General features: G+C 46.9%; 2 protein-coding genes across 3 annotated transcripts in view; one reads left to right on the forward strand and one right to left on the reverse strand.

Annotated features, from left to right (window-relative positions):
• The window catches only part of LOC116031004 (putative pre-16S rRNA nuclease), a 518,904-nt gene that overhangs the window by 456,032 nt on the left and 39,283 nt on the right, over window positions 1–23,589 (forward strand). The window lies entirely within an intron of this gene.
• LOC116030972 (leucine-rich repeat receptor-like serine/threonine/tyrosine-protein kinase SOBIR1) lies at window positions 14,346–16,701 on the reverse strand. Its single transcript, XM_031273380.1, has one exon. The coding sequence runs from the start codon at window positions 16,618–16,620 to the stop codon at window positions 14,707–14,709; it is 1,914 nt and encodes a 637-aa protein (XP_031129240.1). The 5' UTR covers window positions 16,621–16,701; the 3' UTR covers window positions 14,346–14,706.

Raw genomic sequence — 23,589 nt, forward strand, 5'->3', positions numbered from 1 at the left:
CGACATTTCTCGGACAAGTCCGCAACTCGTTCCGAAATTTTTCGGCTATCACAGCACCTCGTTGCGACATTCCTAGGCCAAGTCCGCAACTGGTTCGGACATTTCTCGCCCATGACTGCACATCGTTGCGGCATTTCTCGCCCGTGTCCGCACCACGTTGCGGCATTTCTCGCCCGTGTCCGCACCACGTTGCGGCATTTCTCGCCCGTGTCCGCACCACGTTGCGGCATTTCTCGCCCGTGTCCGCACCACGTTGCGGCATTTCTCGCCCGTGTCCGCACCACGTTGCGGCATTTCTCGCCCGTGTCCGCACCACGTTGCGGCATTTCTCGCCCGTGTCCGCACCACGTTGCGGCATTTCTCGCCCGTGTCCGCACCACGTTGCGGCATTTCTCGCCCGTGTCCGCACCACGTTGCGGCATTTCTCGCCCGTGTCCGCACCACGTTGCGGCATTTCTCGCCCGTGTCCGCACCACGTTGCGGCATTTCTCGCCCGTGTCCGCACCACGTTGCGGCATTTCTCGCCCGTGTCCGCACCACGTTGCGGCATTTCTCGCCCGTGTCCGCACCACGTTGCGGCATTTCTCGCCCGTGTCCGCACCACGTTGCGGCATTTCTCGCCCGTGTCCGCACCACGTTGCGGCATTTCTCGCCCGTGTCCGCACCACGTTGCGGCATTTCTCGCCCGTGTCCGCACCACGTTGCGGCATTTCTCGCCCGTGTCCGCACCACGTTGCGGCATTTCTCGCCCGTGTCCGCACCACGTTGCGGCATTTCTCGCCCGTGTCCGCACCACGTTGCGGCATTTCTCGCCCGTGTCCGCACCACGTTGCGGCATTTCTCGCCCGTGTCCGCACCACGTTGCGGCATTTCTCGCCCGTGTCCGCACCACGTTGCGGCATTTCTCGCCCGTGTCCGCACCACGTTGCGGCATTTCTCGCCCGTGTCCGCACCACGTTGCGGCATTTCTCGCCCGTGTCCGCACCACGTTGCGGCATTTCTCGCCCGTGTCCGCACCACGTTGCGGCATTTCTCGCCCGTGTCCGCACCACGTTGCGGCATTTCTCGCCCGTGTCCGCACCACGTTGCGGCATTTCTCGCCCGTGTCCGCACCACGTTGCGGCATTTCTCGCCCGTGTCCGCACCACGTTGCGGCATTTCTCGGCCATGTCCGCATATCGGTGCAGCATTTCTCGATCACGTCCGCGGCAAGTCCGCATCTCGTTGCGACATTTCTCGGACAAGTCCGCAACTTGTTCCGAAATTTTTTGGCTATCACAGCACCTCGTTGCGACATTCCTAGGCCAAGTCCGCAACTGGTTCGGACATTTCTCGCCCATGACTGCACATCGTTGCGGCATTTCTCGGCGATGTCCGCGCACAGTCCGCACCTCGTTGCGGCATTTCTCGGCGATGTCCGCGCACAGTCCGCACCTCGTTGCGGCATTTCTCGGCGATGTCCGCGCACAGTCCGCACCTCGTTGCGGCATTTCTCGGCGATGTCCGCGCACAGTCCGCACCTCGTTGCGGCATTTCTCGGCGATGTCCGCGCACAGTCCGCACCTCGTTGCGGCATTTCTCGGCGATGTCCGCGCACAGTCCGCACCTCGTTGCGGCATTTCTCGGCGATGTCCGCGCACAGTCCGCACCTCGTTGCGGCATTTCTCGGCGATGTCCGCGCACAGTCCGCACCTCGTTGCGGCATTTCTCGGCGATGTCCGCGCACAGTCCGCACCTCGTTGCGGCATTTCTCGGCGATGTCCGCGCACAGTCCGCACCTCGTTGCGGCATTTCTCGGCGATGTCCGCGCACAGTCCGCACCTCGTTGCGGCATTTCTCGGCGATGTCCGCGCACAGTCCGCACCTCGTTGCGGCATTTCTCGGCGATGTCCGCGCACAGTCCGCACCTCGTTGCGGCATTTCTCGGCGATGTCCGCGCACAGTCCGCACCTCGTTGCGGCATTTCTCGGCGATGTCCGCGCACAGTCCGCACCTCGTTGCGGCATTTCTCGGCGATGTCCGCGCACAGTCCGCACCTCGTTGCGGCATTTCTCGGCGATGTCCGCGCACAGTCCGCACCTCGTTGCGGCATTTCTCGGCGATGTCCGCGCACAGTCCGCACCTCGTTGCGGCATTTCTCGGCGATGTCCGCGCACAGTCCGCACCTCGTTGCGGCATTTCTCGGCGATGTCCGCGCACAGTCCGCACCTCGTTGCGGCATTTCTCGGCGATGTCCGCGCACAGTCCGCACCTCGTTGCGGCATTTCTCGGCGATGTCCGCGCACAGTCCGCACCTCGTTGCGGCATTTCTCGGCGATGTCCGCGCACAGTCCGCACCTCGTTGCGGCATTTCTCGGCGATGTCCGCGCACAGTCCGCACCTCGTTGCGGCATTTCTCGGCGATGTCCGCGCACAGTCCGCACCTCGTTGCGGCATTTCTCGGCGATGTCCGCGCACAGTCCGCACCTCGTTGCGGCATTTCTCGGCGATGTCCGCGCACAGTCCGCACCTCGTTGCGGCATTTCTCGGCGATGTCCGCGCACAGTCCGCACCTCGTTGCGGCATTTCTCGGCGATGTCCGCGCACAGTCCGCACCTCGTTGCGGCATTTCTCGGCGATGTCCGCGCACAGTCCGCACCTCGTTGCGGCATTTCTCGGCGATGTCCGCGCACAGTCCGCACCTCGTTGCGGCATTTCTCGGCGATGTCCGCGCACAGTCCGCACCTCGTTGCGGCATTTCTCGGCGATGTCCGCGCACAGTCCGCACCTCGTTGCGGCATTTCTCGGCGATGTCCGCGCACAGTCCGCACCTCGTTGCGGCATTTCTCGGCGATGTCCGCGCACAGTCCGCACCTCGTTGCGGCATTTCTCGGCGATGTCCGCGCACAGTCCGCACCTCGTTGCGGCATTTCTCGGCGATGTCCGCGCACAGTCCGCACCTCGTTGCGGCATTTCTCGGCGATGTCCGCGCACAGTCCGCACCTCGTTGCGGCATTTCTCGGCGATGTCCGCGCACAGTCCGCACCTCGTTGCGGCATTTCTCGGCGATGTCCGCGCACAGTCCGCACCTCGTTGCGGCATTTCTCGGCGATGTCCGCGCACAGTCCGCACCTCGTTGCGGCATTTCTCGGCCATGTCCGCACTAAGTCCGCACTTCGTTGCGACATTTCTCGGCCATGGCCCGCACCTCGTTGCGTCATTTCTCGACCATGTCCGCACTATGTCCGCACCTCGTTGCGGCATTTCTCGCCAATGTCTGCACCTCGTTGCGACATTTCTCGACCAAGTCTGCACCTCGCTGCGGCATTTCTCGGCCAAGTCTGCACGTCGTTGCGACATTTCTCGGCCAACTCCGCAACTCGTTCCGACATTTCTCTGCTAAGTCCACACCTCGTTGCGACATTTCTCGGCCAAGTCCGCAACTCGTTTCGACATTTCTCGGCAAAGTCATCATTGCAGCATTTCTCGGCCATGTTCGCATATCGGTGCGACATTTTTCGGCAATGTCCGCGCAAAGTCCGCACCTCGTTGCGACATTTCTCTGCAAAGACCGCAACTCCTTCTGATATTTCCTAGTCATGTCCGCACCTCATTGCAAAATTCCTAGGCTAAGTTCGCAACTCGTTCTGACATTTCTCGGCAATGTACGCACCTCGCTACTGTATTATTGGGCCATGTCCGCACATAGTTGCGGCATTTCTCGGCCATGTCCGGGCGAAGTCTACACCTCGTTGTGGCATTTCAGGGCCAATTCCGCACATCGTTACGACATTTCTCGGCCATGGCCGGAACCTCGTTGCGGCATTTCGCGGCCAAGTCCGTACCTCGTTGCGACATTTCTCGGCCAAGTCCGCAACTCGTTGGGACATTTCTCGGCAATGTCCGCACCTCGTTGCTGCATTTCTCGGCCATGTTCGCACATTGATGCGGTATTTCTCAACCTAGTCCGCACCTCTTTGCCGCATTTCTCGGCCAAGTCCGTATCTTGTTGCGACATTTCTCGGCCAAGTCTGCACCTCGTTGCGACATTTCTCGGCCATGGTCCCACCTCGTTGCGGTATTTCTCGGCGAATTTCGCATCTCATTACGACATTTTTAGGCCAAGTCCGCAACTCGTTACGACATTTCTCGGCCATGTCCGCACCTCGTTGCCACATTCCAGGCGAAGTTCGCAACTCGTTTCGACATTTCTTGGCTATGTCTACACCTCGTTGCGACATTTCTCAGCCATGTCCGCACATCGTTGCGACATTTCTCGCCATGTCCGCACCAAGTCTGCAACTCGTTGTGGTATTTCTTGGCTAACTCCGAACCTCGTTGCGACATTTCTCGGCCATGGACGCACCTCGTTGCGACATTTCTCGGTCATGTCCGCACCTCGTTCCGACATTTCTCGGCCAAGTATGCACATCGTTGTGGTATTTCTCCGCCATGTTCGCGCCATGTCCGCACCACGTTACGACACTTCTTAGCAAAGTCCGCAACTCGTTCCGTAATTTCTCGGCCATGGCCGCACCAAGTCCGCTCCTCGTTGCGGCATTTCTCGGCCATGTCTGCACATCGTTTCAGCATATCTCGGCCATGTCCGCACCAAGTCGGCACCTCATTCCGGCATTTCTCGCCCAAGTCCACACCTCATTGCGGCATCTCTCGGCTATGTCCGCAGCGCGGATCGGCATTTCTCGGCCTAGTCCGAACCTCGTTGCGATATTTCTCGGTCATGTCCACACATCGTTGCGGCATTTCTCAGCCATGTCCGCACATCGTTGCGGCATTTGTCGGCCATTTCCGCACCAAGTCCGCACCTCGTTGCGACATTTCTCGGCCAAGTCCGTATTTCGTTGAAACATTTCTCGGCCAAGGTCCGCACCTCGTTGCGGTATTTCTCGGACAAGTTCGCACCTCGTTTCGACATTTCTCGGCCATGTCCGCACCTCGTTGCGACATTCCTAGGCCAAGTCCGCAACTGGTTCCGACATTTCTCGGCCATGTTTGCACCTCGTTGCGGCAGTTCTCGGCCATGTCCGCACATCGTTGTGACATTTCTCGACCATGTCCGCGCCAAGTCTTCGACTCGTTGTGGTATTTCTTAGTCAACTCCGCACCTTGTTGCGACATTTCTCGGCCATGGACACACCTCGTTGCGACATTTCTAGGCCAAGATCGCAACTCGTTTTGGTATTTCTCGGCCATGTCTGCACATCGGTGCGGTATTTCTTGGCCATGTCCGCGCCAAGTCCGCACCTCTTTGCGGCATTTATCTGCCAAGTTCGCACCTCTTTGCAACATTTCTAGGGCAATTCCGTACCTCGTTGCGACATTTCTCGGCCATGGTCTGCACCTCGTTGCGGTATTTCTCTGCCAAGTTCGCACCTCGTTGCGACATTTCTAGGCCAAATCCGCAACTCGTTTCGACATTTCTCAGCCATGTCCGCACCTCGTTGCGATATTCTTAGGCCATGTCCGCATCTAGTTCCGACATTTCTCGGCCACGTCTGCACATCGGTGCGGTATTTCTTGCCATGTCCGCGATAAGTCTGCACCTCGATTCGACATTTCTCGGCAAAGTCCGCAACTCGTTTTGACATTTCTCGGCCATGTCCGCACCTCGTCCCGACATTCCTCGGCCAAGTACGCAACTCGTTCCGACATTTCTCGGCCATGTCCGCACTAAGTCCGCACTTCGTTGCGGCATTTCTCGGCCAAGTCCGCACCTCGTTGCGACATTTCTCGGTCATGTCCGCACCTCGTTCCGACATTTCTCGGCCAAGTATGCACATCGTTGTGGTATTTCTCCGCCATGTTCGCGCCATGTCCGCACCACGTTACGACACTTCTTAGCAAAGTCCGCAACTCGTTCCGTAATTTCTCGGCCATGGCCGCACCAAGTCCGCTCCTCGTTGCGGCATTTCTCGGCCATGTCTGCACATCGTTTCAGCATATCTCGGCCATGTCCGCACCAAGTCGGCACCTCATTCCGGCATTTCTCGCCCAAGTCCACACCTCATTGCGGCATCTCTCGGCTATGTCCGCAGCGCGGATCGGCATTTCTCGGCCTAGTCCGAACCTCGTTGCGATATTTCTCGGTCATGTCCACACATCGTTGCGGCATTTCTCAGCCATGTCCGCACATCGTTGCGGCATTTGTCGGCCATTTCCGCACCAAGTCCGCACCTCGTTGCGACATTTCTCGGCCAAGTCCGTATTTCGTTGAAACATTTCTCGGCCAAGGTCCGCACCTCGTTGCGGTATTTCTCGGACAAGTTCGCACCTCGTTTCGACATTTCTCGGCCATGTCCGCACCTCGTTGCGACATTCCTAGGCCAAGTCCGCAACTGGTTCCGACATTTCTCGGCCATGTTTGCACCTCGTTGCGGCAGTTCTCGGCCATGTCCGCACATCGTTGTGACATTTCTCGACCATGTCCGCGCCAAGTCTTCGACTCGTTGTGGTATTTCTTAGTCAACTCCGCACCTTGTTGCGACATTTCTCGGCCATGGACACACCTCGTTGCGACATTTCTAGGCCAAGATCGCAACTCGTTTTGGTATTTCTCGGCCATGTCTGCACATCGGTGCGGTATTTCTTGGCCATGTCCGCGCCAAGTCCGCACCTCGTTTCGACATTTCTCGGTAAAGTTAGCAACTCGTTCCTACATTTCTCGGCCATGTTCGCACCTCGTCAAGACATTCCTCGGCCAAGTCCGCAACTCGTTCCGAAATTTGTCGGCTATGTTCGCACCAAGTCCGCACACCGTTGCGACATTTCTCGGCCATGGCCCGCACCTCGTTGCGTCATTTCTCGACCATGTCCGCACTATGTCCGCACCTCGTTGCGGCATTTCTCGCCAATGTCTGCACCTCGTTGCGACATTTCTCGACCAAGTCTGCACCTCGCTGCGGCATTTCTCGGCCAAGTCTGCACGTCGTTGCGACATTTCTCGGCCAACTCCGCAACTCGTTCCGACATTTCTCTGCTAAGTCCACACCTCGTTGCGACATTTCTCGGCCAAGTCCGCAACTCGTTTCGACATTTCTCGGCAAAGTCATCATTGCAGCATTTCTCGGCCATGTTCGCATATCGGTGCGACATTTTTCGGCAATGTCCGCGCAAAGTCCGCACCTCGTTGCGACATTTCTCTGCAAAGACCGCAACTCCTTCTGATATTTCCTAGTCATGTCCGCACCTCATTGCAAAATTCCTAGGCTAAGTTCGCAACTCGTTCTGACATTTCTCGGCAATGTACGCACCTCGCTACTGTATTATTGGGCCATGTCCGCACATAGTTGCGGCATTTCTCGGCCATGTCCGGGCGAAGTCTACACCTCGTTGTGGCATTTCAGGGCCAATTCCGCACATCGTTACGACATTTCTCGGCCATGGCCGGAACCTCGTTGCGGCATTTCGCGGCCAAGTCCGTACCTCGTTGCGACATTTCTCGGCCAAGTCCGCAACTCGTTGGGACATTTCTCGGCAATGTCCGCACCTCGTTGCTGCATTTCTCGGCCATGTTCGCACATCGATGCGGTATTTCTCAACCTAGTCCGCACCTCTTTGCCGCATTTCTCGGCCAAGTCCGTATCTTGTTGCGACATTTCTCGGCCAAGTCTGCACCTCGTTGCGACATTTCTCGGCCATGGTCCCACCTCGTTGCGGTATTTCTCGGCGAATTTCGCATCTCATTACGACATTTTTAGGCCAAGTCCGCAACTCGTTACGACATTTCTCGGCCATGTCCGCACCTCGTTGCCACATTCCAGGCGAAGTTCGCAACTCGTTTCGACATTTCTTGGCTATGTCTACACCTCGTTGCGACATTTCTCAGCCATGTCCGCACCAAGTCTGCAACTCGTTGTGGTATTTCTTGGCTAACTCCGAACCTCGTTGCGACATTTCTCGGCCATGGACGCACCTCGTTGTGGCATTTCTCGGCCATGTCTGCACATCGGTGCGGTATTTCTTGGCTATGTCCGCGCTAAGTTCGCACCTCGTTTCGACATATCTCGCAAAGTCAACAACTCGTTCCGACATTTCTCGGCCATGTCCGCACCTCGTTGCGACATTCCTCGGCCATGTCCGCACCTCATTGCGGTATTTCTCAGCCACATTCGCACCTCGTTGCGACATTTCTCGGCCAAGTCCGCAACTCGTTCCGGCATTTTTCGGCCATGTCCGCATATCGGTGCAGCATTTCTCGATCACGTCCGCGGCAAGTCCGCATCTCGTTGCGACATTTCTCGGACAAGTCCGCAACTTGTTCCGAAATTTTTTGGCTATCACAGCACCTCGTTGCGACATTCCTAGGCCAAGTCCGCAACTGGTTCGGACATTTCTCGCCCATGACTGCACATCGTTGCGGCATTTCTCGGCCATGTCCGCACATCGTTGGGACATTTCTCGGCCATATCCGCGCCAAGTCTTTGACTCGTTGCGGTATTTCTTAGTCAACTCCGCACCTTGTTGCGACATTTCTCGGCCATGGACACACCTCGTTGCGACATTTTTCGGCCAAGATCGCAACTTGTTTTTGTATTTCTCGGCCATGTCTGCACATCGGTGCGGTATTTCTTGGCCATGTCCGCGCCAAGTCCGCACCTCTTTGCGGCATTTATCTGCCAAGTTCGCACCTCTTTGCAACATTTCTAGGGCAATTCCGTACCTCGTTGCGACATTTCTCGGCCATGGTCTGCACCTCGTTGCGGTATTTCTCTGCCAAGTTCGCACCTCGTTGCGACATTTCTAGGCCAAATCCGCAACTCGTTTCGACATTTCTCAGCCATGTCCGCACCTCGTTGCGATATTCTTAGGCCATGTCCGCATCTAGTTCCGACATTTCTCGGCCACGTCTGCACATCGGTGCGGTATTTCTTGCCATGTCCGCGATAAGTCCGCACCTCGTTTCGACATTTCTCGGCAAAGTCCGCAACTCGTTTTGACATTTCTCGGCCATGTCCGCACCTCGTCCCGACATTCCTCGGCCAAGTACGCAACTCGTTCCGACATTTCTCGGCCATGTCCGCACTAAGTCCGCACTTCGTTGCGGCATTTCTCGGCCAAGTCCGCACCTCGTTGCGACATTTCTCGGTCATGTCCGCACCTCGTTCCGACATTTCTCGGCCAAGTATGCACATCGTTGTGGTATTTCTCCGCCATGTTCGCGCCATGTCCGCACCACGTTACGACACTTCTTAGCAAAGTCCGCAACTCGTTCCGTAATTTCTCGGCCATGGCCGCACCAAGTCCGCTCCTCGTTGCGGCATTTCTCGGCCATGTCTGCACATCGTTTCAGCATATCTCGGCCATGTCCGCACCAAGTCGGCACCTCATTCCGGCATTTCTCGCCCAAGTCCACACCTCATTGCGGCATCTCTCGGCTATGTCCGCAGCGCGGATCGGCATTTCTCGGCCTAGTCCGAACCTCGTTGCGATATTTCTCGGTCATGTCCACACATCGTTGCGGCATTTCTCAGCCATGTCCGCACATCGTTGCGGCATTTGTCGGCCATTTCCGCACCAAGTCCGCACCTCGTTGCGACATTTCTCGGCCAAGTCCGTATTTCGTTGAAACATTTCTCGGCCAAGGTCCGCACCTCGTTGCGGTATTTCTCGGACAAGTTCGCACCTCGTTTCGACATTTCTCGGCCATGTCCGCACCTCGTTGCGACATTCCTAGGCCAAGTCCGCAACTGGTTCCGACATTTCTCGGCCATGTTTGCACCTCGTTGCGGCAGTTCTCGGCCATGTCCGCACATCGTTGTGACATTTCTCGACCATGTCCGCGCCAAGTCTTCGACTCGTTGTGGTATTTCTTAGTCAACTCCGCACCTTGTTGCGACATTTCTCGGCCATGGACACACCTCGTTGCGACATTTCTAGGCCAAGATCGCAACTCGTTTTGGTATTTCTCGGCCATGTCTGCACATCGGTGCGGTATTTCTTGGCCATGTCCGCGCCAAGTCCGCACCTCGTTTCGACATTTCTCGGTAAAGTTAGCAACTCGTTCCTACATTTCTCGGCCATGTTCGCACCTCGTCAAGACATTCCTCGGCCAAGTCCGCAACTCGTTCCGAAATTTGTCGGCTATGTTCGCACCAAGTCCGCACTTCGTTGCGACATTTCTCGGCCATGGCCCGCACCTCGTTGCGTCATTTCTCGACCATGTCCGCACTATGTCCGCACCTCGTTGCGGCATTTCTCGCCAATGTCTGCACCTCGTTGCGACATTTCTCGACCAAGTCTGCACCTCGCTGCGGCATTTCTCGGCCAAGTCTGCACGTCGTTGCGACATTTCTCGGCCAACTCCGCAACTCGTTCCGACATTTCTCTGCTAAGTCCACACCTCGTTGCGACATTTCTCGGCCAAGTCCGCAACTCATTTCGACATTTCTCGGCAAAGTCATCATTGCAGCATTTCTCGGCCATGTTCGCATATCGGTGCGACATTTTTCGGCAATGTCCGCGCAAAGTCCGCACCTCGTTGCGACATTTCTCTGCAAAGACCGCAACTCCTTCTGATATTTCCTAGTCATGTCCGCACCTCATTGCAAAATTCCTAGGCTAAGTTCGCAACTCGTTCTGACATTTCTCGGCAATGTACGCACCTCGCTACTGTATTATTGGGCCATGTCCGCACATAGTTGCGGCATTTCTCGGCCATGTCCGGGCGAAGTCTACACCTCGTTGTGGCATTTCAGGGCCAATTCCGCACATCGTTACGACATTTCTCGGCCATGGCCGGAACCTCGTTGCGGCATTTCGCGGCCAAGTCCGTACCTCGTTGCGACATTTCTCGGCCAAGTCCGCAACTCGTTGGGACATTTCTCGGCAATGTCCGCACCTCGTTGCTGCATTTCTCGGCCATGTTCGCACATTGATGCGGTATTTCTCAACCTAGTCCGCACCTCTTTGCCGCATTTCTCGGCCAAGTCCGTATCTTGTTGCGACATTTCTCGGCCAAGTCTGCACCTCGTTGCGACATTTCTCGGCCATGGTCCCACCTCGTTGCGGTATTTCTCGGCGAATTTCGCATCTCATTACGACATTTTTAGGCCAAGTCCGCAACTCGTTACGACATTTTTCGGCCATGTCCGCACCTCGTTGCCACATTCCAGGCGAAGTTCGCAACTCGTTTCGACATTTCTTGGCTATGTCTACACCTCGTTGCGACATTTCTCAGCCATGTCCGCACATCGTTGCGACATTTCTCGCCATGTCCGCACCAAGTCTGCAACTCGTTGTGGTATTTCTTGGCTAACTCCGAACCTCGTTGCGACATTTCTCGGCCATGGACGCACCTCGTTGCGACATTTCTCGGCCATGTCTGCACATCGGTGCGGTATTTCTTGGCTATGTCCGCGCCAAGTCCGCACCTCGTTTCGACATATCTCGCAAAGTCAACAACTCGTTCCGACATTTCTCGGCCATGTCCGCACCTCGTTGCGACATTCCTCGGCCATGTCCGCACCTCATTGCGGTATTTCTCAGCCACATTCGCACCTCGTTGCGACATTTCTCGGCCAAGTCCGCAACTCGTTCCGGCATTTTTCGGCCATGTCCGCATATCGGTGCAGCATTTCTCGATCACGTCCGCGGCAAGTCCGCATCTCGTTGCGACATTTCTCGGACAAGTCCGCAACTCGTTCCGACATTTCTCGGCCATGTCCGCAGCTCGTTGCAACATTCCTAGGCCAAGTCCACAACTCGTTCCGACAATTCTCAGCCATGTCTGCATCTCGTTGCAGCATTTCTCGGTCATGTCCGTACATCGGTAGAGTTCAGACGACACTTGTAGCCTAAAAGACTGTGCTTAAGGTTATACTCTTTTTTCTTTAGCTAAGATTTTTTCCCATTGGGGTTTTTTCTTAGCCCGAGGTTTTTAACGAGGCAACCTGCTACGGTAAGTTTTTTCCAGCCCGAATTCTTCTTCATTGGCGCTTAAAGGTTGATCTTTTTTTTCCTTGGCTAAGATTTTTTCCCATTGAGTTTTTTCTTAGTCTAAGACACCCAAGAGCCCTACTCTCTCTAATCTCAACTTTATTGAAGAACAATAAAATAAAAGAGATGATTACTTGATACTTTACATACATTGTTATACACCCAAGTACATTGAAGGCAATTTAATCCATATCAAGTATAATGTGGTGAAAATAATTGAAATGAGAAGAGCACTCTTCATAATATGATGTTGTGTAAAAGTAGCTAATATAAAAGGCAAGGGAAATCAAAATAGCTACTTTTATTTTGCGTAAGCATGCAAGAATCGAACTTCAACATATATAAAAAAAAAGACTTTTCAACTATCTAGATTTAAGCGAATCTATTTATTTACATTTTCTAAGCTATCCTATCTAAAAAAGGATATAAACTTTAAATATCTCTTTCAAAATAATATTTTAGAATGATCAAGTTTCACTTTTACTTTCTTTGAGCAATTTTGATTTTTCATGGCGGGATTTTGAAACCTCAATTTTCTAGTTAGAGATTATTGAAATTTCAATTCAATGGTAATTGTTAACTTTAATTATCCTTTATTATATTTCGCTCGGTGACGGTGAGTATTTATCTCTTCCTTATTTTTCAATTAAGTTTACGATCAGTTTTAAGTTTACAGAAAATTCATAACAGTGAGAATGCAGCAGACATGTTGACAAAGACGGTTACTAGTGACAAGTTTAAACATTGTTTGAATTTGTTGGGTGTTTTCAAATGCTAGATGAGCATAGTTATCCCGATCCATGGTATATGTGAGATAGGTCTTTTATCCTAAGGGCATCTCGTCAAGGTTGAGATTTTTTTGAGTATGTCTTATATAAGGAATGGAGCAGGGAAGGCCAGAGCTGCAGTGCAATATAGGAGTATTTTTGTCCATGTATATGTCTAGAGATAAACTATAAATAATTAAATACTTTGTTTGTATCTCTAGGGCTCTGTTTGACAGAGCTTATTTAGGAGCTTATAGCTTATTTTAAGCTACTAATAAGCTATAAGTTCTGTTTGGTAATTTTCCTAAAATAAGAGCTTATTTGTGAAGGTAGCGTTTCAAAATAAGCTAGTAGCTTCCTAACTTTTTTTTTTCCATCTTTTAACCTTATTATTTTAAAGAAATGACATCATTTACCCTTCTCAATTAAAACTTTTTTGGCTAAACCTTTTTGACTTTTTCTCTTCAATATGTTTGGTTGTAATTTCAATTTGACATTTGTGTTTGAACATTGATTTTTGTATGAACTAATCTTATAAATTATAAACGTTTTGTTTTGTTTTATATGTTTTCAAATATATGTTCTTACTTTATATTTTATTAAAATATATTGATTTCACTATTTTATATTTTAATATATAAACAAACCTATTTAAATTTAAAACTATTTAAATTGTATGAAGATATCTTTTTTAGTCTTTTTACATTTATCAGCTTATCAAAAAGCTAATTTTACCAAATACTTTTAAGCATAACAGCTAGCTTAACGGCTCTTCAGATTTCAGCTTCGAGCTTATAGCTTTTCAATTTTCAGCTAGGTTGCCAAACATAGCCTAGGTGTTCACCATCACAATTAATAAAAGAATCATTTCGCTATCGTGGACCACTTTGCTAGCCACCTAAATCTTTCTTTTTTTTTTTTTTAAACTTTGTGTCATTATTATTGTTTCTTGTTCTCGTTATCTCAACAATATCTAACCACGTTTTTTTTTTTTTTGAGAATCTAACAACGAATTTTTCATCACCATTATTGCCTATTTTTTTAAAGTTGTATCTGTATAAGAAAATTCTGAGATTTTCCTAACTTTTTTTACTTGTTGAATTATTTCGTTGCAACCTAGTAATTTTTCAACTTCTTGTGTCTTATACATGATTATTAAAAACTTGTAGAGAAAAGTGTATTGATACAAGCCTGAATTGAAGTTATTGATTCTTTGATTTCCCAGTGATTTTCCAGCCCGGCCAGATTAAGTTTTTTCTAACAAGGGATGGACAATGATTTTCATGAATTGTTTAAGTTTTTGAAAGCAAGAAACTTTGACATTGAGAAGGCAAAACAAATGTGGCAGAACATGCTTGAATGGAGGAGAGATTGCGGGGCTGAAACTATGATGGAGGATTTTGTGTTCACGGAAAGAAATGAAGTGCTGCAATTCTATACCCAAGGTTATCCTGGTGTAGACTTATTTATATTGAAAGATTATGAAAAATGAATGTGGACAAGGTTCTGGAAGTGACTACTTTGAATTGGACGGGTACATAAGATACCATGTCCAGGAGTTTGAGAAGTCTCTCGATCAGCATTAGATTTGGTGGCTGCTCAAGATCAGAGCTGTAAATTAAAAAGACATAGATACAAGCCTTATAATTTCAGATGTTGAAGTAGTAGCATTGATGAGTTGTTATAGAAGATTGACAATGATTTCTATGTATCCATGTAAGGTTGGGGGGAATGCTATAATCCACACACACATATGTATGTATATATAGCTCAACCCGACCAACTAACATAACTACACAACAGAAAATTAAACAGGTTAATTAGCTTACAGTACATTAATTTGAACACACAAAATATAGTAACCTCCATCTAGCTAGCTAGCTAGGCTAGGCGAGGCGAGGCGAGGCGAGGCGGTACAACTAACTTAACAGTACAGTACATATATGGTGCATATATATATGCTTATTATTTCCTTGAATCATGCATGCATATATCTTGATTTTTCTCACTCATGTTTAATCTGCATTAACATACACCTGACGTCCTTACTGTTAGGCCTCTCTTTTGGATTATCAAGAGTGCAAAAGCAAGCAATCTTGAGAACCAAAAGCATTTGCTCCTCATACCCATTTCCTAACAGCTTAGGATCAATGGCTTGCTTGGGATCTTCAGAAGTAGTCATCACATTTCTCAACCATTTCACCAAACTCATCTCAGATGTGTGTTGGAAAAACTCATCTGATGGAAGCTTCCCCATGACAAGAACTCCTAATAACACCCCGAAACTGTAGATATCACACTTGTCCGTGAACTTGAGTGTTTGGTGATATTCAGGAGCGATGTATCCCACAGTTCCTGCCACATTTGAAGTAGTGATATGGGTATGAGCATCAGGGACTGCCTTTGCCAGCCCAAAGTCTGCTATCCTGGCCTCCATGTCATCATCTAGGAGGACATTTGCTGGCTTAAGATCCCTGTGAATTATGCGTTGAGTATGATTTATGTGAAGATACTCGAGACCAGCTGCTATTCCCACTGCGATTCTATGCCGTGCCAACCAATCTAACTCACCCTGGGCCTGGAGTGCATCTTGTAGGCTTCCATTCTTCATGAATTCATAAACTAGATAATGGCAGTCTGGTCTTGGCATATGGGCTAGCAGAGGAAGTAGATTTCGATGCCTGATTTGACCCACAATCTGAATTTCTGATTTTATCTGACGCATCTTCTTATTCATAAGCCTGCTATCTTCTTCAGCCAGCTCTGCAGCATCTTTTGCAGGCTGCACAATCTTCTTTATAGCAATCAACTTCCCATTACTTCCAGGTAACTCAGCTTTGTAAACTTCTCCGCATCCACCCTTTCCAATGATCTCTAGGGACGCCAAACCATCTTCTTTCTCCAAGAAAGCCAAGTCCTCGGCTTTCTTAATCAGTGGACTGAAAATTGTTAAACTCGAGTCTTTCCCGCTCCCTCTGATTAAAAACATTAACGCCTTGAAAAGCACAGAGGACAGCACCCCAGATAAACTCCCTGCAAAACCTCCAACAACAAACCCAATAATCCATCCCCTTACTTTCTTTTTGCCCTTGTTGTGTGCTGGACTTGGTTCTGGTCCTGGAGCTAGAGCTGGAGCGTTTGCAGCTGTAGGGGCCATTGCTGATGAGGTTTGATTTTGATTTCTCCCCCCTGCAGCTGGATTTTCAGCAAAAATATAGCGTTTTGGAACTGCTGTACTGTAATTTTCGTCGTCATTCAACTCTGCTGATGATAGATACTCAACCTGCTGCTTCATCACCGGCACAGGACCTCTTAGTAAACTGTTTCCGGAAATGTTCAAGAAACGGAGATTCCTGAATGATTTCAAAGACTGAGGTATTCTGCCCGAGAACAAATTATCGGAGAGGGAGAGTTTTTCCAGGTTGGGAAAATACTGCAAGAAATTCAGGTTCCCAGAAAAGTTGTTCCTTGAAAGGTCAAGGATTCGAAGGCGTATTAAAGAAGACAATTCAAGAGGGACTTGGCCGGAAAAGTGGTTACCTCGAAGATCCAAGATTTCCATTTTCCTGCAATTAAGAATCTGAGTTGGGATTTGATCAAAGAGTTGGTTGTTTGCAAGAGAGAGGTGTTTGAGCTGAGAGAGGCTTGAAATCTGGGGAGAAAGAGTTCCTCTAAGTTGCTTGGATTCATAAACAATCCGCGTGACCCTCAGAACGTAGGAGTTGTTTACAAGTCGTGGTTCGCAGTATATTCCTGGGGACTCGCACGGATCTTGAAGAAGAGCATTGACGCCCAAGTGTTTCTGAACAGACAACAGAGCATCGTAATCAGAAGGGAGGAGACTTAGGTTTCCATGAACAAACAGGATGAGAGTGAAGCAGTAAGCCAAAGAAAAGAGGGATGATGAGGTGAAGGCCATGGTATGGTGGGTGTTTTCCGGCGGTTTACTAATGGTGGGTATAGTTGTTAGCCGGCTGAGCTGGTATGATGATAAATAACGCAGGCCAGCCGGCATTTAGCGTAGACTTGGGAAGTCAATGAACCGTGTGGAAGTTTCAAATTTTGCAACCAATTATCAAGTGCCCAACTATAAGTCCTTGACGGGAAAAGAAAATAAATTAACAGGCGTGTACCATGGGTTGACTTTTGAAATTCCTGACTTGCCCTTTATTCTTTTGTATAATTTCTATTTGCCCTTAAGTATCGTTTGGTACCAATGTCATACAAATATACAATTAGGGGTGGAAATAGACTAGGCCAAGCCGGGCTTTATAAAATTAGGTCTGAGTCTGCTATGGAATTCTAAAGCCTGAGCCTGGGACTGGGCCTGTATGTAGGTTTTTTTTTATGCTCAAGCCTGAGCCTACAGTTGGCCTGACCTGAAGCCTTTTTAAAAGCCTATTTATCATATAGGCCTTGAAAAAGGCTTCAAAATAGATTCCATGTAGGCTTTAAACATATTTAAGGCCTACAATTTTAAGTCTTTTAAGGTATACCTGTAAAAAATTTATAAAAAATACCTAAGTTCATATTTCATAATAAATGACAAAACCATAAGTTCATATTTCATAATACAATATCCAACACCACAAGTTTAATAAGTAAAAGTTTGTAATACAAAATTCAACAATACATTGTTTACTAATTACTAGTATTACTACAAATCTATAAATCCAGCAATCAATTACTAGTAGGCTCATATTGCATTAGTATTACTACTTTACTAATCGCTAATAAACTGTAAACACTAAACAACTAGCAGAATTATTACTAGTAATTAGTAACATTAATTATTAGCAATTTAGCATAATAGCAGTAGTAACTAGTAATATCTAACACTGTTTGCTACGTAGTAATTAGTAAGTTGTATTTGGTATTTGGGTATTGGAATTAGGTTGTAGGTTATATATATATATATATATATATATATATATATATATATATATATATAGGGTCATGTTCAGGTGTGGCCGTACTCTCCCGTGCGGTTCACACCACTCAATGTTACGAAATACACCACTCAATGTTAAGAAACACATTGAGTGGTGTATTTCGTAACATTGAGTGGTGTGCGACTGCACGGCCGCACGGGAGAGCACGACCGCATTTGAACCAAAATCTATATATATATATATAGTGGGGTTAAATTATAAATATAAAAATATATTAGATATAAAATGTAATATATAGTAATTAAATATTAAATATAAATATTATAATATATATATAAATAGGCTAGGCCTGCGGGCTTGTAGGCTAGACTTTTAAATATAAGCCTAGGCCTATTTAACTAAATAGGTTTCTAATTAGGCCTAGGCCTGACCTTTTACTAAATAGGCTAGGCCGTAAGCAGGCCAGGCTGTAGGCCCCTATGAAGGGGCCTGGCCTATTCCCACCCCCACATACAATATTAGTTACATGTGAAATCATCTTATGAATTTTTATTCGTGAGATAGATATAAGAAGCGAGTACCGCATCGCATCAACTAAAAGATAATATTTTAAAAATAATTATTATTACTTTTTAATAGTAATGTATTAGTCAAAGCAAGAAGAAGTCCAGCAAGAAAGTAGGAAATGCTACAGGAAGTTGCAACTGCTAAGGAAAAATATTATTTAAAGGCTCAGAAAGATCATACAAGGGGGCCAGACTCATTCTCTTCTACATATAATCTCTCTTTACCTTTTCCTTCTTCTATTCAATGGCCATGGCTACCCATGTACATGTATGCCCAAAAAGGGTCGTGGTTTTTACCATTTTGGTTTCTATGTTAAATATCTGGTGTCTGCTTATTTATCAATTTCATGCAAACGCATTTACTATCCATTTATCTTTTCTTTATTTATCGAGTTTAATGATTTGGGCTACCCCGGGTTAATTAAATCCATCAATGGTGTTCTTGTTGAGAGATAATTAAACACTCAAGTTTAATTGCTCTCCATCTCACGTCTCAACAACAAAATACACTAGTTACGCAAACCTCATTTTGATCACTCCCTCCAATTTCTATTCTCCATCCAATACGTTATCTCCAATATCCATGTAAATAATACAAGTTCTCAAGACTTTATCCATCGCTGATCCTTCTATGGCATGAGCGAATATATTAGTGCAAATTTTTAATCCCCTCTTCACTAATATTTCTTCTCCGTCAATATTCCTTGTCGACATAAAATTACGTTTGCAACTTTGTTTCTTGTTCACGACAATTTCTTGGACGTTCCGTCCATTTGGCCTCGCAGATCAATTCGCAACAGCAATGCAATTTTAGACAGCAGGGCAGTTATGGTTTTGCAGCAAATTGCGGTTCGATGAGCAAACTCTTCATTCGACAGTGGTCTGGGCTCTCCGCGCCGACAATTATCGGGGAGATGGCAAGCAGCCGTGAGGATTTGTTGGAGGAAATTATGGAGATGATAAGCTATGAATTGTTGTTGCCGATGCGTTGCAACTTGAATTTTTGTTGCCAGGTGCGATCCTACGAATGGAGGCTACGATTGTCAGTTACAAAGAATCACAGTATGATAAGAAGTGAATTCCAACTAGGCATTAAAGTTTAAAAGATAAGTATTTCAGATAAGTATTTCTTATTAGTATAATTTGTATATTGAGTAAATACCAGTGGAGGTCCTCCGACTTTGATGGTACCGCTACTTTTAGTCTTCAACTTTTAAATCAACCACTTTTAGTCCTCCGACTTTGATGACACTGTCACTTTTAGTCCTCTTACATTTTGTTTCTAGCTACCTATGGTCCTTCATTTACAATTTGATATCTAGTGTCATTTTCTCAAGGGCAATTCAGTCATTTGGTCCAAAATTTAGTGTTAACAAAGAAGAGTGGAGAATAGGGTTTCTTCAATTATTCTGATGATGAAACATAATACTTAATACATTAATTATGAAATGACTGAATTGCCCTTGAGAAAATGACATTAGATGTCCAATTGTAAAGGAAGGACCATAGGTGGCTAGAAACAAAAAGTAAGAGGACTAAAAGTGGTTGATTTAAAAGTTGAGGACTAAAAGTGGCGGTGCCATCAAAGTCAGAGGACCTCCACTGGTATTTACTCAATATACAAATTATACTAATAAGAAATACTTATCTGAAATACTTATCTTTTAAACTTTAATGCCCAGTTGGAATTCACTTCTTATCATACTGTGATTCTTTGTAACTGACAACCGTAGCCTCCATTCGCAGGATCGCACCTGGCAACAAAAATTCAAGTTGCAACGCATCGGCAACAACAATTCACAGCTTATCATCTCCAGAATTTTCTCCAACAAATCCTCACGGCTGCTTGCCATCTCCCCGATAATTTTCGGCGCAGAGAGCCCAAACCACTGCCGAATGAAGAGTTTGTTCGTCGAACCGCAATTTGCTGCAAAACCATAACTGCCCTGCTGTCTAAAATTGCATCAAACCTACTCCCAACATGACAACCACTCAGGCACACGGGCTGCCAAGGTAAATAATAAGGCACATAGACTCCTAAAATGAATAATAAGGCACAAAAGCTCACACCAAAACATGGCGCAAAAGTTACCCGAATAGAAAACACACAGACCAAAGCACAATAGATACACAATAATGGCCATGTGGCATGTAGGCCCAAAACAAAGATAACACGCAGGCCTCTAAACACATAAAACAAGATAGCACGCAAGCCACTAAATATATAAAACATAGCACGTAGACCACTAAATACATAGGACAAGATATCTTATAGATAAAAAAATAGATCACGCGGGCCATTGATTATATCCAACATAGAGATCATAGAGGCACGCGAATTCCAATAGGGACAGAGGAGGGAGCAGGAACCTACCACTTTGAGCAAGCGGCTAGCAAGACAAGAGGTAATCGCTCACATGGATGGGTAAGAGATAGTCGATCATACATACGAGATCACCACTTTGTGCAAATGACCAACAACGCACGAGATAACTGCTTGCACAAACAAGTATGAGATAGTCGATCGTACAAACGGGATCACCACTTTGCGCAAAGTGGTCAGCAGTGCATGAAATAACCATTCGCATGCACAAGACTAGAATTACGGTCTTTACCGGACACCAACGTACACAAGCTTGGGTGGTCCCCATTATGCAAGCGACCAAGCACGAAGTAACAGCTTTCAAGGATGGGATAATCTTTATTGCCATCACCACTTTATGCAAGTGGTCAACCATATGTGAAATAATCTCTTGCACGAATGCGGCATTCTCAAATGCCATCACTTCTTTATGCAAGCAACCATAGGTGAATTTTTGAGAATACCGGTGACCATTTCCAAACGAGCTCCAAACTTGTTGAAGTCTTCTACATGGGTTGAAATGTCCATAGCTCAATTTTGGTAGCATTCATAGTTTGTTTTTTTTTACCATATTTGACGTTCGGATGCCCCTGAAAACCCTACTGACGAGTTTTTCCGAATACCAGTGACCTTTTCAGAATGGACTCAAAACTTGTGTAAGTCTTCTACCTTGGTTGAAATGTCCATAGCTAAATTTTGTGCCAATCCGAGTTTGTTTGTTACTATTTACTAGAGTCCAAATCTCCCGAGAAACCCAATAGGCTATTTTTTAAGAATACCAGTGACATATTCCAAACAAACTCAAGAGTTGTCAAAGTGGGTTGAAATGTCCATAGATAAATTTTTGAGCCAATTAGAGTTCGTTTGTTACCATATTTGAGGGTTGGATGCCCCCGAGAACCCTACCAACGATTTTTTTTCCGAATACCAGTGACCTTTTCAAAACATACACAAAACTTGTTTAAGTCTTCTTACATTGGTTAAAATATCAATAACTCAATTTTTGTGCCAATCTGAGTTCATTTGTCACCAACTTTAGGATTCAAATCTCCCGAGAAACCCTAAAGGTGAATGTTTTAATAGGCTCAAAACTTGCCATAGTTTTCTACCTGCATTGAAATGTACAAAGCTTAATGTTTGAGCCAATCAGAGTTCGTTTGCTACCATATTTGAGACCCGAATGCCCTCGAAAACCCTATCGACGTGTTTTTCTGAATATCGGTGAACTTTCCGGAACGGGATCAAAACATATGTAAGTCTTTTACCTTAGTTGAAATGTCCTAGCTCAATTTTTATGCCAATACAAGTTCGTTTGTTACCATTTTTAAAAATCCAAATCTCCCAATAAACCTTATTGACGAATTTTTTAGAATATTGGTGACCTTTTCCGAACGGGTTCAAAACTTGTCAAAGTCTTCTACCTGGGTTGAAATTTCCAAAACTCAAATTTAGAGCTAATCATAGTTTGTTTGTTTCCATATTTGAGGCTAGGATAATGGCCCCGAAAACCTTACTGACGAGTTTTTCTACATTCTAGTGACCTTTTTAAAACATGCTCAAAACTTATGTAAGCCTTTTACCTTGGTTTAAATATCCATAGCTTAAATTTTTTGCCAATCCGAGTATGTTTGTTACTAGATTTTTAGGGTCCAAATCTCTCGAAAAACCCTATAATAAGCGAAATTTTTAGAATTTTGATTACATTTTTCGAATGGGCTCAAAATTTGTCAAAGTTTTCTACCTGTGTTGAAATGTACACAACTCAAGTTTTGAACTAATCGGAGTTTGTTTGTTATCATATTTGAGAACTGGATGCGCCGAAAACCCTATCGACGAGTTTTTCTAAATACCGGTGACCTTTTCAGAGCAGGCTGAAAACTTGTGTAAGTCTTCTACCTTGGTTGAAATATCCATATCTCAATTTTTGTCCCAATCCATGCTTGTTTGTTCCCATTTTTTAGGGTCCAAACCTCTCGAGGAACCATATACGAGAATTTTTAAAATATCAGTGACCTTTTCTGAATAGGCTCCAAAACATGTCAAAGTCTTCTAACTAGGTTGAAATATCCATTGCTCAATTTTTGAGCCCATCATAGTTTGTTTTTTACCATATTTTGATGCGAATGCCCCCAAATTTCCTACTGTCGAGTTTTCTAGATACTTGTGACCTTTTCAAAAGAGACAAAAAATTTTGTATGGCTTCTACCATGGTTGAAATGTCCATATCTCAATTTTTGTGCCAATCTGAGTTTGTTTGTTACCATTTTTTTTAGGATCCAAATCTCTCAAGAAACCCAAGAGACGAATTTTTTAGAATACATGAGACTCTTTCCGAATGGGCTCAAAACTTGTCAAAGTCTTTTACTTGGGTTTAAATATCCATAGCTCAATGTTTTTGCAAACCATAGTTCGTTTTGTTACTATATTTTAGACCGGATGCCCCCGTAAATCCTACTGGTGACTCGGTGAGTTTTTTTTTTTTAATACTGGTGACCTTTTCAGAACGGGCTCAAAACATGTGCAATTCTTCTACTTGGATTGAAATGTACATAGCTTAGTTTTGGTACAAATTAGACTTCTTTTGTTACAATATTTGAAACCTTGATGTCGCCTCCTCAAGTGGTGTCGCCTCCTCAAGTAGCGTCACCTCCTCAAGTGGCGTCACCTCTTCAAGTGCCGTCACCTCCTCAAGTGGCGTCACCTTCTCAAGCGGCGTCACCTCCTCAGGCAGCGTCACCTTTTCAAGTGGCGTTACCTCCTCAAGCAGCGTCACCTTCTCAAGTGGCGTCACCTTTCAAATTCTGTGAAAATAAACTAAAATAAAACTTTATTCCCTTAGGGCCGACACGAGATCTGATCTCGCTAGCTACCTGACGGGAGGGTTTTTTTTGGGTAAAGCTTAAGGCTTTGCTACGAAAACACCACACTCTATTCTTTTAGGGTCGGCACGAGATCCGATCTCGCTAGCTACCTGACGGGAGAGTGTTTTCCTGGGTAAAGCTTAAGGCTTTGTTACGAAAATACCACACTCTATTCCTTTAGGGTTGGCACGAGATCCGATCTCACTA

The sequence above is a fragment of the Ipomoea triloba genome, chromosome 9 (assembly GCF_003576645.1).
Source record: "Ipomoea triloba cultivar NCNSP0323 chromosome 9, ASM357664v1".
NCBI classification, from domain to species: Eukaryota; Viridiplantae; Streptophyta; class Magnoliopsida; order Solanales; family Convolvulaceae; genus Ipomoea; species Ipomoea triloba.

Coding starts and splice junctions, on each gene's coding strand:
- LOC116030972 (XM_031273380.1), bottom strand. CDS start 16,620: ATGGCCTTCACCTCATCATCCCTCTTTTCTTTGGCTTACTGCTTCACT.